Source organism: Balaenoptera acutorostrata, chromosome 15, assembly GCF_949987535.1.
Source record: "Balaenoptera acutorostrata chromosome 15, mBalAcu1.1, whole genome shotgun sequence".
In the NCBI taxonomy this organism is placed as follows: Eukaryota; Metazoa; Chordata; class Mammalia; order Artiodactyla; family Balaenopteridae; genus Balaenoptera; species Balaenoptera acutorostrata.
The window spans coordinates 74,668,154-74,682,372 of record NC_080078.1 but is presented as its reverse complement, the minus strand read 5'-3'; the positions used below and the strand labels follow the sequence as shown (position 1 = coordinate 74,682,372).

The 14,219-nt window shown below is 43.7% G+C and overlaps 1 protein-coding gene across 1 annotated transcript; it reads left to right on the top strand.

Moving 5' to 3' along the window:
* The first annotated feature begins 11,254 nt into the window (after window positions 1-11,254).
* On the top strand, window positions 11,255-13,421 carry SLPI (secretory leukocyte peptidase inhibitor). Its single transcript, XM_007193079.2, has 4 exons — window positions 11,255-11,382; window positions 12,063-12,221; window positions 12,472-12,621; window positions 13,208-13,421. The coding sequence occupies exons 1-4, from the start codon at window positions 11,301-11,303 to the stop codon at window positions 13,210-13,212; spliced, it is 396 nt and encodes a 131-aa protein (XP_007193141.1). The 5' UTR covers window positions 11,255-11,300; the 3' UTR covers window positions 13,213-13,421.
* Window positions 13,422-14,219: the final 798 nt, after the last annotated feature.

Below are 14,219 nucleotides of genomic sequence, written 5' to 3'. Positions count from 1 at the left end.
CATGATAAAAATACACACTATACTAGGAACAAAAGAGAATATTCTTCACCTGATGAAGGGTATTTACAAATGCCTACAGGAAGTATTATACTCAGTGGTGAAACTCTAGAAGCAGCGTCCTTAAAGTCACTACAAGGCCAGACTGCCCTCTATCACCACTCTGATTCAATATCAAATTAGTGATCGTAGGCCAATGCAATAAAACTGGACATAAAAATAAAGAGGAATAGGGGTGGGAAAAGAAGAGATAGAATGGTTAATGCTTACAGATAATATGAATGCCTTCAGATGAAATTCAAGAGAGTCATGGGTAAACTATTAAAATTCATGAGAAAATATATTGAGTTTGCAATCACAAAAGTCAATATACAGGGCTTTCCTGGTGGTGCGGTGGTTAAGAATCCACCTGCCAATGCAGGGGACACGGGTTCGATCCCTGGTCCTGGAAGATCCCACATCCCATGGAGCAACTAAGCCCGCGAGCCACAACTACTGAGCCTGTGCTCTAGAGTCGGGAGCCACAACTACTGAGCCCACGTGCCACAACTACTGAAGCCCGCACGCCTAGAGCCCATGCTCCGCAACAAGAGAAGCCACAGCAATGAGAAGCCCGCTCACCGCAACGAAGAGTAACCCCTGCTCTCCGCAACTAGAGAAAGCCCACGCGCAGCAACAAAGACCCAAAGCAGGCAAAAATAAAATAAATAAATTTATTTTAAAAAGTCAATATACAAAAAACCAATTGCATGCTTACACACCAAAAACTATCAAATAAATTAAAGAGAGAAAAAGCTCCTATTCACAATAGTCATGAATTTTATTACTACCTAAAAATAAACCAAGAAAAAGTTTGCAAGAATTACATGAAAAAATTAAAATTTATTATATGACTTGAAGAGGACTTGAATAGAGTGATGCTCATTTTTTATATTTGTGAAGACTTAATATGGTAAATAATTTGGTTCCACTCAGTAATTTATAGCTTTGATGTAATTGTAATAAAAATCTCAACAGATTTTTTTGAGGACCTTGAGAAATTGATCCTAAAATTTATGTAGTAGAGGAAAAGTGCAAGAATAGCCAAAACAATTCTGAATAAGTAAAACAGAAAAGACTTGTGCTGCAAAGCACCAAGGTATGTAAAACGTAGATGTTAATGAAAAGAGTACCAAGGAAGACTGGTTTGAGAATAAACAAATTGAGTAATAATAGAACACAGAAACACATCCATCTATATACAAAAACTTGGTACAAAATAGATGTGGTTTTATAAATTAATAAGGGATCAATGATACGGGGGAACAATTGGCATTCCATATTAGGAAAAAATGAAACAAGATCCCTAATTCAAACCATTCACAATAAATAAATTCCAGATGGATTAATGACTTGAATGTGGAAGACAAAACTTGTAAAAATATTTAAACAAAATGGAAGGGATTGTGTAAGGATAGTTTGACGCAAAAAGTACAATCCATAGAGGGACAGATGGGTAAAACTGACTCTCTCAAAATAAAAATATACATCCTTTTTTTTTTTTTTTTTGGCCACGCCACACGGCTTTCGGGATCTTAGTTCCCCCATCAAGGATTGAACCCAGGCCACGGCAGTGAAAGTGCCGAGTCCTAACCACTGGACCACCAGGGATTTCCCTATCCTTTTTAAAAGATGACACCAAAAACAAAGTTTATGCTAACTGATATTTCTCTCTGGAGCTCATTTATCATCTGCACATCTGGCACATGAATTGCACAAACTATAGATGTGACCCTCACAGGGGTTCTCACCTCTGACCCCAGCTTTGGACTCACGGTACCTCTTGGCTGCTTTCCATGTCTGGGCAAGTAACGTCAGTTCTTAGGCAGTCCCTGATCAACCTCACCCAAAGTATTCCCTCTTCCTCTCACCTTGTATGGCAGGCCAAATTGGATGACTATAGTACCTACTTAATATATTGCTATGAGGTTTAAGGGTGAGAAATCACGCAAAGTATTCAGCACTGTGCCTGGAACATAACAAATGCTCAGTAATTATTAGCTGTAATTATGTAAAGGAACACTTATTAAGTGGAAGAGTCAGGATTTGAAACCAGGTCAGTGTAATTCCAAAGTCTGTGATCTTTTAATGACATGTTTTCTCACTCAAAGAAATCATAGTCTTGTGTGGAAACAAATCAATAGGCAAAAAGTAGGTAAAGCGAGGCCCAGAGAAGAGCATCTAACATAAAGGATGTCAGAGACCCCCTACTCTCCCTTCCCCCAGCACCAGTGGATGGCAAGGCAGATGGTATTTGTGAGTGAAAGAGAGAGAGCCAATCAGAGGCATGACCGTGAGTCTTACAGCCAAGAACCAGAGATGAGGTATGGTGGCCTTCCTTAAGAAGGAAGAGCCACCAGTCTTTCTCCTGGTGCCTCTTCCTACCCTCGATCTTAAGAGGCCATCTTGTGAGCGTAGCCAAGACGGGCCTTGAGAGTAGGAGAGGCTACCAGCAGTGCCCTCAGTCTGTGTTGGGCTGTTCAGTCATGGCAATACCAGTTCTAGATGAGACCTTCACCTCCTAGTTTAACCCTCTCATTGTACAGATGGGGAAATTGAGGTTCAGAGAGCTGCAGTGTTCTGACAAAGGTCACACAGCGAGTCAGTGACGGAGGCTCTAGAATACAGAAGTAGATTACATAGACAGTCAATTGGACTAAGAGCTTTCGAGATATAATAAATAATCTGAGTTAGCAGAAGACTTGATAACTTTCTGTGAGCTCCGAGGTATGTGTGTGTGCGTACATGCGTGCTCACACGCATGTGTGTGTATGAGAGAGAGACTATTTTGAAATAATAATAATAATAATAATAATAATAATAATAATAATACTTATAATGGCTACCATTTTTAAGTGTCTACTATATCCCAGGCCTTGGGCCAGATGCTCATTTACTCCCCATGACAATTATAAGAAGAAAAATGTTAATGGTGCCTGCTTTACAGAAACTGACACTAGAAGGTCTTCTGACTTGCCCAAGGCAACAGATAGTAAATTGTAGTACCAAGATTTGAATCCAGATTAGGTTAACACTAACATTCATACATTTATCTACTACACTGTGCTGCATCTATGTGTTCCATTAACTTTTGTATCCCCAGGGCCTAGCATAGTGCCTGGTTCGTAGTAGGCACTCAATACATTTTTTTTTTTGAGTAAGTGAATGAATAAATGTCCTTAAGACTATTGGATATAGGGCGAGATGATAGAGGCTGGATGGAGAAGATGCAGTCAGAATCCAGGATCCAGATCAAATCAAGAGGGGGATGGGGCTTCCCTGGTGGCGCAGTGGTTAAGAATCTGCCTGCCAATGCAAGGGACACAGGTTCGAGCCCTAGTCTGGGAAGATCCCACATGCCGCAGAGCAACTAAGCCTGTGTGCCACAACTACTGAAGCCTGCGTGCCTAGAGCCTGTGCTCCGCAACAAGAGAAGCCACCACAGTGAGAAGCCCGTGCACCACATCGAAGAGTAGTCCCCCACTCGCGACAACTTGAGAAAGCCCGCGCATAGCAACGAAGACTCAATGCAGCCAAAAAATAAGTAAATAAATAAATAAAATAAATTTATTAAAAAACAAAAAAAGAGGGGGATGGCCAAATAGAACAGGCTCCTGGGATAAGTTGGGAGTGACTAGATTCAGAGAAGTCACATCTCACATGCGGTAACTAATTTATTGTGTGACTTTGGATGGGTTCCCTCCCTTTGGGACTCTGTTTTCTCCTCTGTGAAACAGATTGGCCTAAATCTATTCTGAAGTACCTTTCAGTGCAAACGTTATATGATTTTAAGATGAGGACCAATGGTAATCAGGTTACAGATGATAGATATCTGGTACTGTCCCATCCTCTATGCTCGCTGATCACTGCTCAAGTACAGTGCTTTCCTGTGAGTTCTTCTCAAAGTCAGGATTCATTACCAATTTCTCAGTGACAGAGAACTCAACTCTTTTAAGATTGTATCCATCGACAGAGCTATTATTCAGAAGCAGATACTTAGGTAATTCCAAACTCCAAACCTCATGGAGGTGTATGCATGAGTGTATCAGAGAAGGACCGGGGAAGGGTAGCTCAGCAGGAAAGGAATGAGAGTGCCTCTCACCCCTCACTCCCAGGTGGTTATAGTGAGAAGAAGGAATTGAAGCCAAGTTCATAGACACCCCAGTCACCTCCAAAAAATGGCAGAAACCAGAATAGAGATATCAGTTTCCATTTCCTATGTGAAAATTATAAGGCACACACTAGGTTAGTAAATCATGCTAATTTCCTTCCTTTCCTTCCTCCGCCAATATATAACTTGTGTGTCTTCTTTTTGTAGGGATTGGCCCTTAGTGAGCTGTCTGATTGGAGAGTATCTTAAAAATAAATTAACATGAAAGCACCATGATTGATAATTTGATTCTCATTCGCAGAAGGAAAAACAACACCAAACAAGACAGCTATTGTTAGGTGCTTGTTGTTGGCTCAGACTAGCTCTCTTTTGATATCTTTAAAAATAAACAATGAGGCCAAATGCTCAGGACATGAAGATACCTAACAATCAATCAAAGGGTTGTTCTCCTTAATTTACTAAACGGGTAGCAGAAAATACACATCATTTAGCTTTACCAGATATATATATATATATATATATATATATATATAATAGAAATATATATAATAGAAATATATTATATATATATACATATATATACACATATGTGTGTGTATACATATATCTAATAGAAATCCTGGAAATAAAAACTGATTGTTGAAATTAAAAAACTCATTAAACAAAATGGAGTCCAGACTGGGTGCAGTTGAAAGAAAAATTAGTGAATTGGAAGATAGTACTGAGGGATTCACCCAGAACACAGCACAGAGAGATGAAGAGAAAAATACAGGAGAAAGGGAAGACAAGGGGACTATAAATAGAGGATCTAATAAGTAGCCAATGAAAGTTCTAGAAGGGAAATGGAGAGAATGGTAGAGAAGCAATATTCAAAGAGATGAAAAGAAGAAAGTGTTCAAAACTAAGACATACATATTCAGATTAAAGGTGTACATTTAAGGTTGAGCAGAGTAAATAAAAGACAAACATGACAAGATTTCCAACTATGGTTATTAGCTTATGCTTTTATTTGAAGCAAATGGATAAGGATTTAACTAAACAAGAAACCTAAGCCTCTCCAACAGTGGTCACTGATTGTTCACATCAATATGGATGTCCTGCTGCATTCTTATGAAGTGAATTCCTGAAAAGGGGTATATCCCCCTCCCCGCAAAGGGCATCCTCTGCAATATTTCTCTGAGATATGGCCATGGGAAACAATGGGCAAGGGTGAGGCTCCTAGAGAGCAGAATGGATCAGCCAGATTCACTGAACAAGGAAGTCACTCCATCACCAGGTAGGAAGTCCCCACATCCTTGTCTTATAGGATATACAAAATGTTCTGTAGACTAGTGACCGCCTGTATGTTGCTTTACATGTTTCTCTTTTGAAAATAGGAGGGTTTTTTTTTATTGCAGTTATTCTGTTCTCATTCTACTAATTTATGTTGGGTGCATTAGCGGTTGTTAAACTTACTAAACTTACTTAATCCGTAGTATATAAAGAGCCTTATCTGGACTTAACTGAGAGAACTGCTTTCATTTAGATTCCAGAACTAGATGAATGCAGTACCGGAAGCAACATTTTGTTATCTTCCTTCATGAGAGAGGTGGAGTGCACTTTATCCAAGTGTTGGTGGTTTGGAAAGAGTTTGAATAAGTTTAAAAATTCATCTTTTCTTTTTCCTGTTTTCTTCCACGGGGAGTATGACTCACAATTTCTCAATGTCCAACCCTCAATTTTCTTTTTGTTTTACCAGACGGTGAAGCATTTCCTCATGACCAACCACAGTCTCTGTTTCATTAACCTCATGGTAAATGGATGTCTTCTTTTAGGGGGACACTCAGCCTTTGAAGAAATAAATTGCATAACCCTGATCTATCCATGAACCACCTCTTAGATAAGTATCGATAGGAAGATATGAGATCTATCATGTTGGTTATTTCCTCCAGCTACTTCCTCAGTGGATGGATACTTTTCACGTTTGCCTAGATTCTGCTTTACCTGGTAGCTTCCCACTGGTTCACATTTGAGCCAAAAGAATAGTACACCTTTCCCAGTTTCATAGGAATATGATCAGTGGCTGGGGGAGAAATTCAAACTTTGAATTGTAAATTCAAACTTTCTTGGGTGGGGAAACACTAAGTAGGAAGTGGGTAGGCCATCTGTTTCTCTCTAAGGTGTGGGGACACCTGGCTGCCACACCTGTCACCCATGGGTCTCCAGACGTGAGTGAAATGCCCTGACCCTCCCTGGTTTCCTTCTCTTTCTGTCTACTCTTCTTGTCCCAGATCAGTGGCATTCTTCCCTGCTACCCTCACCACCGCGTCTGGCTACTTCTCCAGGCCTCCTGGCTTCTGCATCTCCAATCCCCTTCTGTCATTATTGAATATTTTGTATGTTTCATGGGAGAGAATACTTCAAGTTAAGTTATAAAGACAACTGCAGAAGTCAGAACATGGGCTGAGCTCCTGGGCTGTGTTTATGGCCTAAGAGGAAGCTGGGCAACATGGTACCTTAGAGTCACAATTATCATCATGGGACAGATGGAGGAACTGAGGCACAGAGAAGGGCAATGGCTGCCTCATACATATAGAGATGAGCCATGAGAACCTGGTCTCCTGACTTATAGATTCTGAAAGGGTTTTTTTTTTGTTTGGTTTTGGTTTTGATTTGTTTTTGTTTTTTTGTATTGTTTTGTTTTGTTTTGTTTGAGACAGAGCAACAGTGGATTTTAGCTAAGGGCAAAGATGCCATCTACTATCAGTGTGGGGAGATGGAAACATATGTCCCTTAGATCTGGGCAACCGGGGCTCCTGCCCTGGGCCTTACACCTCAGGGCTCTGTGCTTTGGAGTCCCTTCCTCAAAATCATCTGTTTTCCCTCTGCTGCCTGGGGCCGGTCAGAGGCAACCGTGCCATCGGGGTGGAGCACCTCCAGCCTGGACTAGGACCTGCCTGGGTCCTGGTCCTCCTTTCTCCCTTTTGGGGCTCTTTCCCACCCTCTACTTATCCTCTCATTTCTGGCATCCATGGCAGTCACCATACTGGGCTGTAGCTCTGCAACACCAAGGGGCCCTTCCAATGGATTTTTGGGGGGCGTGCCGTGCCACGTGGCATGCGGGATCTTAGTTCCCGTTTAATCGCATCTAATAAATACCTTCACAGCAACATCTAGACTGGTGTTTGGCCAAACAACAGGGTACTAGAGCCTAGCCAGGTTGACACATAAAATTAATTATCACAAAGGTCTATATTACTTTAATACAAACAAAATAGAGCCATGGCACTCAGAGTAGTAACAGAGCTGCCACCATTTCTTGGGCTGGGAGATGTGAAAAACTTATCACATCTCACAATAAAGAACATGAAGGGACTTCCCTGGCAGTCCAGTGGTTAAGACTCTGCACTTCCACTGCAGGGAGCACGGGTTCGATCCCTGGTCAGGGAACTAAGATCCCGCATGCTGTACAGTGCAGACAAACCACCACCACCCCCCTGCAAAACAAAAAACAAAAAACAAAAAATACAAAACATGAAGACTGGTTTCTGGACCAACAGAGGAAGACATGATGCCTGGATGTTAAGAATCTTCACATGCTCTGTTTGGATGGTAAGTAAATATGATGGCATCTCTTCTCTGCAATTATTTCAAATCTTCATAGATAAATCATGATAACTCACACAGGCCTGTGAATTCTGTAATATATTTTAAAATCAAATTGTTTATATAGACAGAGGCCCCCCACACCCTAAGAGCAATTCTGTCCTGAAGGCTCAGTCAGACATTTAATGGGGCTGGGCAAGAAGGGTCCAGACCCAAGGACCCAAGGACCTGACAGTCCCCTGTGTGCCTAATGTCCAGTGTACCCAACTGTCATAAGAAAAATGTCCACCATGCTGAGTGGACCGGACACCGTGCTGAGTGCTTGCCAATTACTCTTTACAACAACCATGTGACATAGGAGAAACCAATACTCCCATCTTACAGCTGAGGAGACTGAGGCTAAGAGAAGGTCAGTGATTTTCTTCCAAGCCAGGTATCTCACACCTTAAATTTAGGTTCTTTTTTTTTTTTTTAATTTATTTTATTGAAGTGTAGGTTTTTTACAATGTTTTTTAAAAATTTATTTTATTGAAGTATAGTTGATTTACAGTGTTGTGAAGTTTAGGTTCTTACGACCACACGGTATTGACTTTGTGTATCTTCTTGATTGTAGCCTGAGGGCCTAGCACAATATCTGGCATGCAATAATAATTCATTAAATAATTTTTGTGTGAATGAACTGAATGAATGAATGAGCCTACAGTATTTGTAGAAGGCAACGGATGGTGTGTGAGGTGGGCTTAGTGAATCAATCTTGGGTTAAGATCGGGCGAGGAGAGGGGAGTATCCACCCATTACCATTATCAAGTGGGTTCTGGGGAGCAGCACGGGAGTAACCAGTTTTAGAAAAGCTTGATCTGGTGTTGTGTAATTCACTCATTATGCAGCTTTGGGCTTGTACCTTCTTCTGAGGGCCTCACTCTCCTGCTGCCAGCTGGAGTTTGGGTCTGGATCAGGAGTCAGCAAACATATTCTGCAAAGGACCAGAGAATAAATATTTTAGGCTTTGTCTAAAGCCTTGGGTCTCTGCCCCAACTATGCAGCTCTCCCACTGTAGTGAGAAAGTAGCCTCAGACAATACGTAAATAAATAAGCGGCTATGTTCCAGTAAAATGTCATTTAGAAAAATAGGCAGCTGTCTGGATTTGGTCGCCAGGCTGTAGTTTGCTGACCCCTGGTCTAGATGACCTCTCAGATCCCTTTTAATCTTAACAGTCTATGATTTTTTTTTTTTTGGCCGCATCACGCAGCTTGTGGGTTCTTAGTTCCCTGAGCAGGGATTGAACCCAGGGCCCCGGTAGTGAGAGTGCTGGGTCCTAACCACTGTACCGCTAGGGAAGTCTCAATAGTCTATGATTTAAAGATTTAGAACCAAACATATAAAGGACAGAAATGATCATACAGTGTCATTACCCTCCTATGGTGTCCATGGCAGACATTGCTAATTGATCACAGGACTCTTCCGATGAGAAAGGAGTTGGCTTTTATAATCAATCACATGTAGAGAACTCTAGCTGGAGCATTCTCTCTCTCAATCTTTATGAAGCAAATATTTAGAAAACTGCAGATACTCTCTTGAATGTGACATTGAGGAAAATAGGAAGAAACAGAGAGTGGGAAGTCTGGCCGATTCTTCCACTCTCGTTCCTGAGTGAGAGGAATCAAATTGTCCCCAGCGTGGTGTAAGCAAGAACCAAAATCCTGAACCTAAGCCAAGCTGCTTGACCCAACAGTGATATTACCCAATGGTGGAATTCAGACTTGCCATCTCACTCTTACTTGCCCTACTGAGTGTGCCAGCCAGGAGTGAAAGCCCCTGGCATATAGTAGTTCTCCAGTGCATGCCTATTTTCTTCTTTTACTTTTCCCACCAAAATTTAAGTCGTTGAATGACTTCTGCATAGAGGGATCAGCTGCCTGTCTAGTTGGAGGATACTTTACAAATTAGTTCATTTGGATCTTGACAATGCATGACTCTTTTGTGTCTATTTGAATTTCCACAAACCCCCTCCCTTTGAAGAGTGAATGGGGAACTTCTAAGCATCAGGAAGTTACATGATATTGAGGCAAGAGTTTGGGCTTTGCAGTTAGACAAATTAGACTCGGCTTTTAGAGATAATGATCACTCTCTTGATAATTAGAAGCAATCTATATAGACTGGGTAACACACAGAATAGGTTTACCAGATGGCAGCCATCATTTTTTATCACGTGAAATCTGTAGGGCATTTGGGGGTAGGAAACGTTCCTCTAACATCTCATATTACACACTATAACTAACTATTGATTACAGTGACTGGTGAGCTGCTTTGCTCCTTTATCTCAGATTCACTTCTCTTTAGTCGTAAGGGAAACAATTCACTTATTCTTTTCAGAGTCCTTTCACACCGATAACCTCACAGCCCTCTGAGAAGGCTGATTTGTTAGGATCATCCCATTTCACAGCTGGGAAAACTGAGCTCCAAAGAGATTTGTTGAGGGCAGAGCTCTTTCTTCTGCACCTTTTATGTGACAAGTCTTTATGAGCACCTTCCATGTAGCAGGCATGGAATATGCACTGGAGATACAACAGTGTAAATACTGGAGGGAGATCAATATCTGTTGGTTGAGGGATATGCTCTTGGACTCTTTAATCAACAGAAATTGATAAGAGGCCAGACGAGAAATTCAAGCAAGGCTTTATTGGGATAGGGAGCTGCAGCACCAGGGAGAGAAAACAAGTAACAGCTTCCCTTGCTCACTTGCTGGGGAGGTGGCGAGGTGGTCCCTTAAATTAGGTGAAGGTAGGGGCGGGTCCAGGGGGCTGGACTGGAGGTGTGGCTTGGGTGGTCTGCCCACCCCCTTGGTGGTGCTGTGTGCAGGGGGCATGCACAGTAGCCTGCTTTTGCTCCTACACCTCAGAAGTGGCAGTTGGGTTTTTGGACCTTTTGTATCTTGTTGTTCATAATTTGCCCCAACTGCTCATGCAAGCAGTTATTTTTAGTCCCTTATAGATTCTTTGTATTCTGTTGCTTGAGGAGAGGAGGAGACTTTTCTCCAGATGCAAGCACTGCAGCAAACGGTCCCAGTCTGTCTCAATGTCATCAGAAATTTGAGAAGGAAATTGCACTGAGCAATCAGTAGAGAGTTTCACAATTCCCTGGGAGTCCAGGAGTGGGAGAACTAGGGGTGCATTGCCCAACGTCTCAGCTCAGAATCCAGGTCTAAATAGCATTTTTGCCTTTGACCTTTTACCCCCCATCTCCACTAACAAGGCTAAGCAGCCTAGGGCCCCTACGATGCTCAGGGTTCAGACGGACACCTGAAATGGTTTCCTTATCAGCCTGGCGACATCTCCCAGACCAGCCTCTCCTATTTCTTCCCTGGCCCTTACTCTGTTGGCCTAACAGTCTTGCTCAGGACAGGAATGAGCCACTGTCTCTCTGGTGTCAAGCTTCCTGGTCTCTGGCCGAGCTTCCTGCTTATGCCATTGAAGCTGGGAGGGGCCGAGGAAATGCTCGTGAGACCACACCCACTAGGGAAGGTATAAACGGGGAGGCTGGGCCAGCAGAGCTGCTTCTGCCCTCACCATGACCTTCAGTGGCCTCTTCCCCTTCGTGCTTCTTGCCCTGGGAACCCTGGCACCTTGGTCTGTGGAAGGTGCTGGAAATGGTGAGTTGGAGTCACCCGGGTATGATCTTGGCTGCAGGGTCAGAGACGGGGGCTCATAGTGGTGTGGGGATGGCCCCTTCTCTAGACTGTAATCTCTCAGCTTAGTTTCAGGAGACGTCCCTAGGGGTGTGTTCATGTCCATCTGGGCTCCAAGGTCTCTGTGCAAGCTTCTGAGCATCTGGAAATTCTTCGTTTACTCAGCCATCTGTCAGCCCAGGTCTCGCTCCCTTTCTGTTCTATTCCTCTCTCTCTCTTTCTCTCTGCCTCATTTCCCGGTCAGTGGCTCTCCAATCATCAGTCTGACTCTTGCTGGTTCTTTCCATTAATCTCTGTTTTCCTGTCTTTGGCTATAGCTCTTCACCTGCTCTGTCAGTTCTATTTATTTCTGTTTATTTCCCTCCATCCCCATCATGCTCAGCCTACCTCTCTGCCTGTGTGTAGCCTTGCTTCTCCCTGGGGAAAGAAACCGTGGCTGGGAACCCTATGCCTTTCTCCTGACCACGTGTGTGATTTTATCAAGCCTGTCACTCTTCATGGAGGTCAGACAGGGACTTCACTTTGGACTTTGTGGGTGGTCACCTGAGTGAGGGTCACTACTGGAAAGTGGCGCTTTGTCCAGGAGCCGTGATGGCTACTTAACACCCAGCCTCCTCCCAAACTCTTGAACTTCTCTTCCAAAGCTTTGAAAGCGGGAGCCTGCCCTCCTAGAAAACCTGCCCAGTGCCTTAGATATGAGAAACCCAAGTGCAAGAGTGACTGGCAGTGTCTGGAGAAGAAGAAATGTTGCCCTGATACCTGCGGAATCAAATGCCTGGATCCTGTCAACATCTTGAACACAGGTGAGGAGGTGGGAGAGCCACCCAGCCACGCAGCACTGCACAACTGGCCACCTGCATTGACTGGGGGCCCAATGTCAGAAGAGAGCCAGATCCTACCTTCAGGGGGTATCCCGGCCTCAGGAAGGATGTGGTGGTCATGGGGATAGGAGGCTCAGGCTGGGGCAGGGCCTGGGGCAGGGGCTGGGGTCCAGAAGCAGGGGGGTGGTGTGGAAGGTACAAGGTTTCTAACCCATGACTCTACTCTCACCAGTTGAGGAGAAGCCTGGGAAGTGTCCAGTGGTCTACGGCCAATGTCTGATGCTTAACCCCCCCAGTTACTGTGAGACAGATGGCCAGTGCGTGGGTAAATTAAAGTGCTGCAGGGGCATGTGTGGGAAAGTCTGCATTTCCCCTGTGAAAGGTAAGGAGGGGCTGGGGCAGGCTGACCTCCTTCCCTCCAGCTCTCTCAGTCTCAACCCTCTGGAGTTCCAGGCATATAAACAGGGAGACTCCTGATCCCAACCCCAAGCAAAGCCTCTGCCTGACTCCCTTGTCTTTCAAGAGCCCTGTTCCCCAGGCCTCAGGGCAAGGATTTCCATAGGATGACTCATGGCTCTGATTCTATCCCAGCCCTTCTGAATAAGGGCCCCAGGGCAAGTGACTCAGAGTCTCAGTTTCCTTATCTGTAAAATGGACATAATGAACTTGAAAGTGGATTGTCAAAAGCCCTGTGCACTAAGTATGTATTACTAAGGTTATTTCCAAGATGTTGTCTAGGGTCAAAGTCCAAAAGATCAGTGGATTTTGAGGATAATCTTGCTCAATGCTCTGACTTTAGAGTTTTCTAGTAAAATAGAGACTTGAAATCAGCCTCCTGATACCAAGACTCATACAACTATATCAGCACCTTGCTATTTTCTCTATCTCAAGGGGTTTCTTGGGGAGAGAATGTGGAGATGACTTGGCTGGTTCCTATATTGAAGCCCTGATCTCATTTTCTCTCACAGCCTGATTCCTGCCACTTGGAAGTGGCTCTGGATTCCTACTCTGTGTGGTCTGAGAATTCCCTTCTACTCCCACGCTTGGATCTCTGGGGCACTCCGTGGTGAAACCTTGGTCCTATCACCAATATCTTCTTTGCAGAAAGGCTTGGCACCCAGTAGGCTGCCAGCAAATGCCTGTTGATTGGTCAATAAATAAATGAGCATATTTCTCCCTGTACATCCTGCTTCTGTGGTTCACTGGGGAATATCAGTTGGGTGGGAGATGAGGAGGGAATGTCTGAATAAGAGGCCTCCCTCTTACAGATATGGAGTGGAAGGCAGAGGCTTAGGGGCTGGACAGACCAGAATATACATCATGAGTCTGAAAAGCCTTGGCTCTGTGGTTTGGGACAAATGACTTTATCTCCTACATCTTAATCTCTTGACCTGCAAAGTGATGATAAAAATCAACTTCTCACAGTGTTTGGTGTTTGGAGCATTGGGGTATCCAATGCAAAATGAAGAGCAATGTTACGGGGCCATAGCAGTTTCTCAGAAAATGGTGGATACTTTCCTTCTGTGGTGATCTTGAGCCTCTTTCATTTCTCCTCTCTCCCAAGACACTATTTCTTCTATCTTAAAATAAGTGTTGAACAGAACAACGTGCACCCGATTATCAGTCCCAAGGGAGGACTCCAAACACATCTGTCTGTCCATTGTATATTGGTATCAGAGTCTCCAAGGAAAGCACAGCATAGTCGAGCACTGGATGAAACAATGCTTCACTTACACAAGACGCTTCCACAGCGGGCTTTGATTTCCCATGGCTAGGGAGTCTCTCCTGGCAGCTGATGCCGGGCAACTTACGTGTAGGCACTCCTCTCATGACACGGTAGAAGGACCCCATCCCTTCCCCGCTGAGGGCAGATACAGCAGTGGGGTTAACCAGATGCCAGAGGGCACACACACAAAACAAAGGAGCATGCGTTGAGCTTAAAACAGGGAAAGATATTTCCACTCATGACAATAAGCCCGG

Coding starts and splice junctions, on each gene's coding strand:
- SLPI (XM_007193079.2), top strand. CDS start 11,301: ATGACCTTCAGTGGCCTCTTCCCCTTCGTGCTTCTTGCCCTGGGAACC. Junction 11,383..12,062: donor TGTGGAAGGTGCTGGAAATG/GTGAGTTGGAGT, acceptor TCTCTTCCAAAG/CTTTGAAAGCGGGAGCCTGC. Junction 12,222..12,471: donor TGTCAACATCTTGAACACAG/GTGAGGAGGTGG, acceptor TACTCTCACCAG/TTGAGGAGAAGCCTGGGAAG.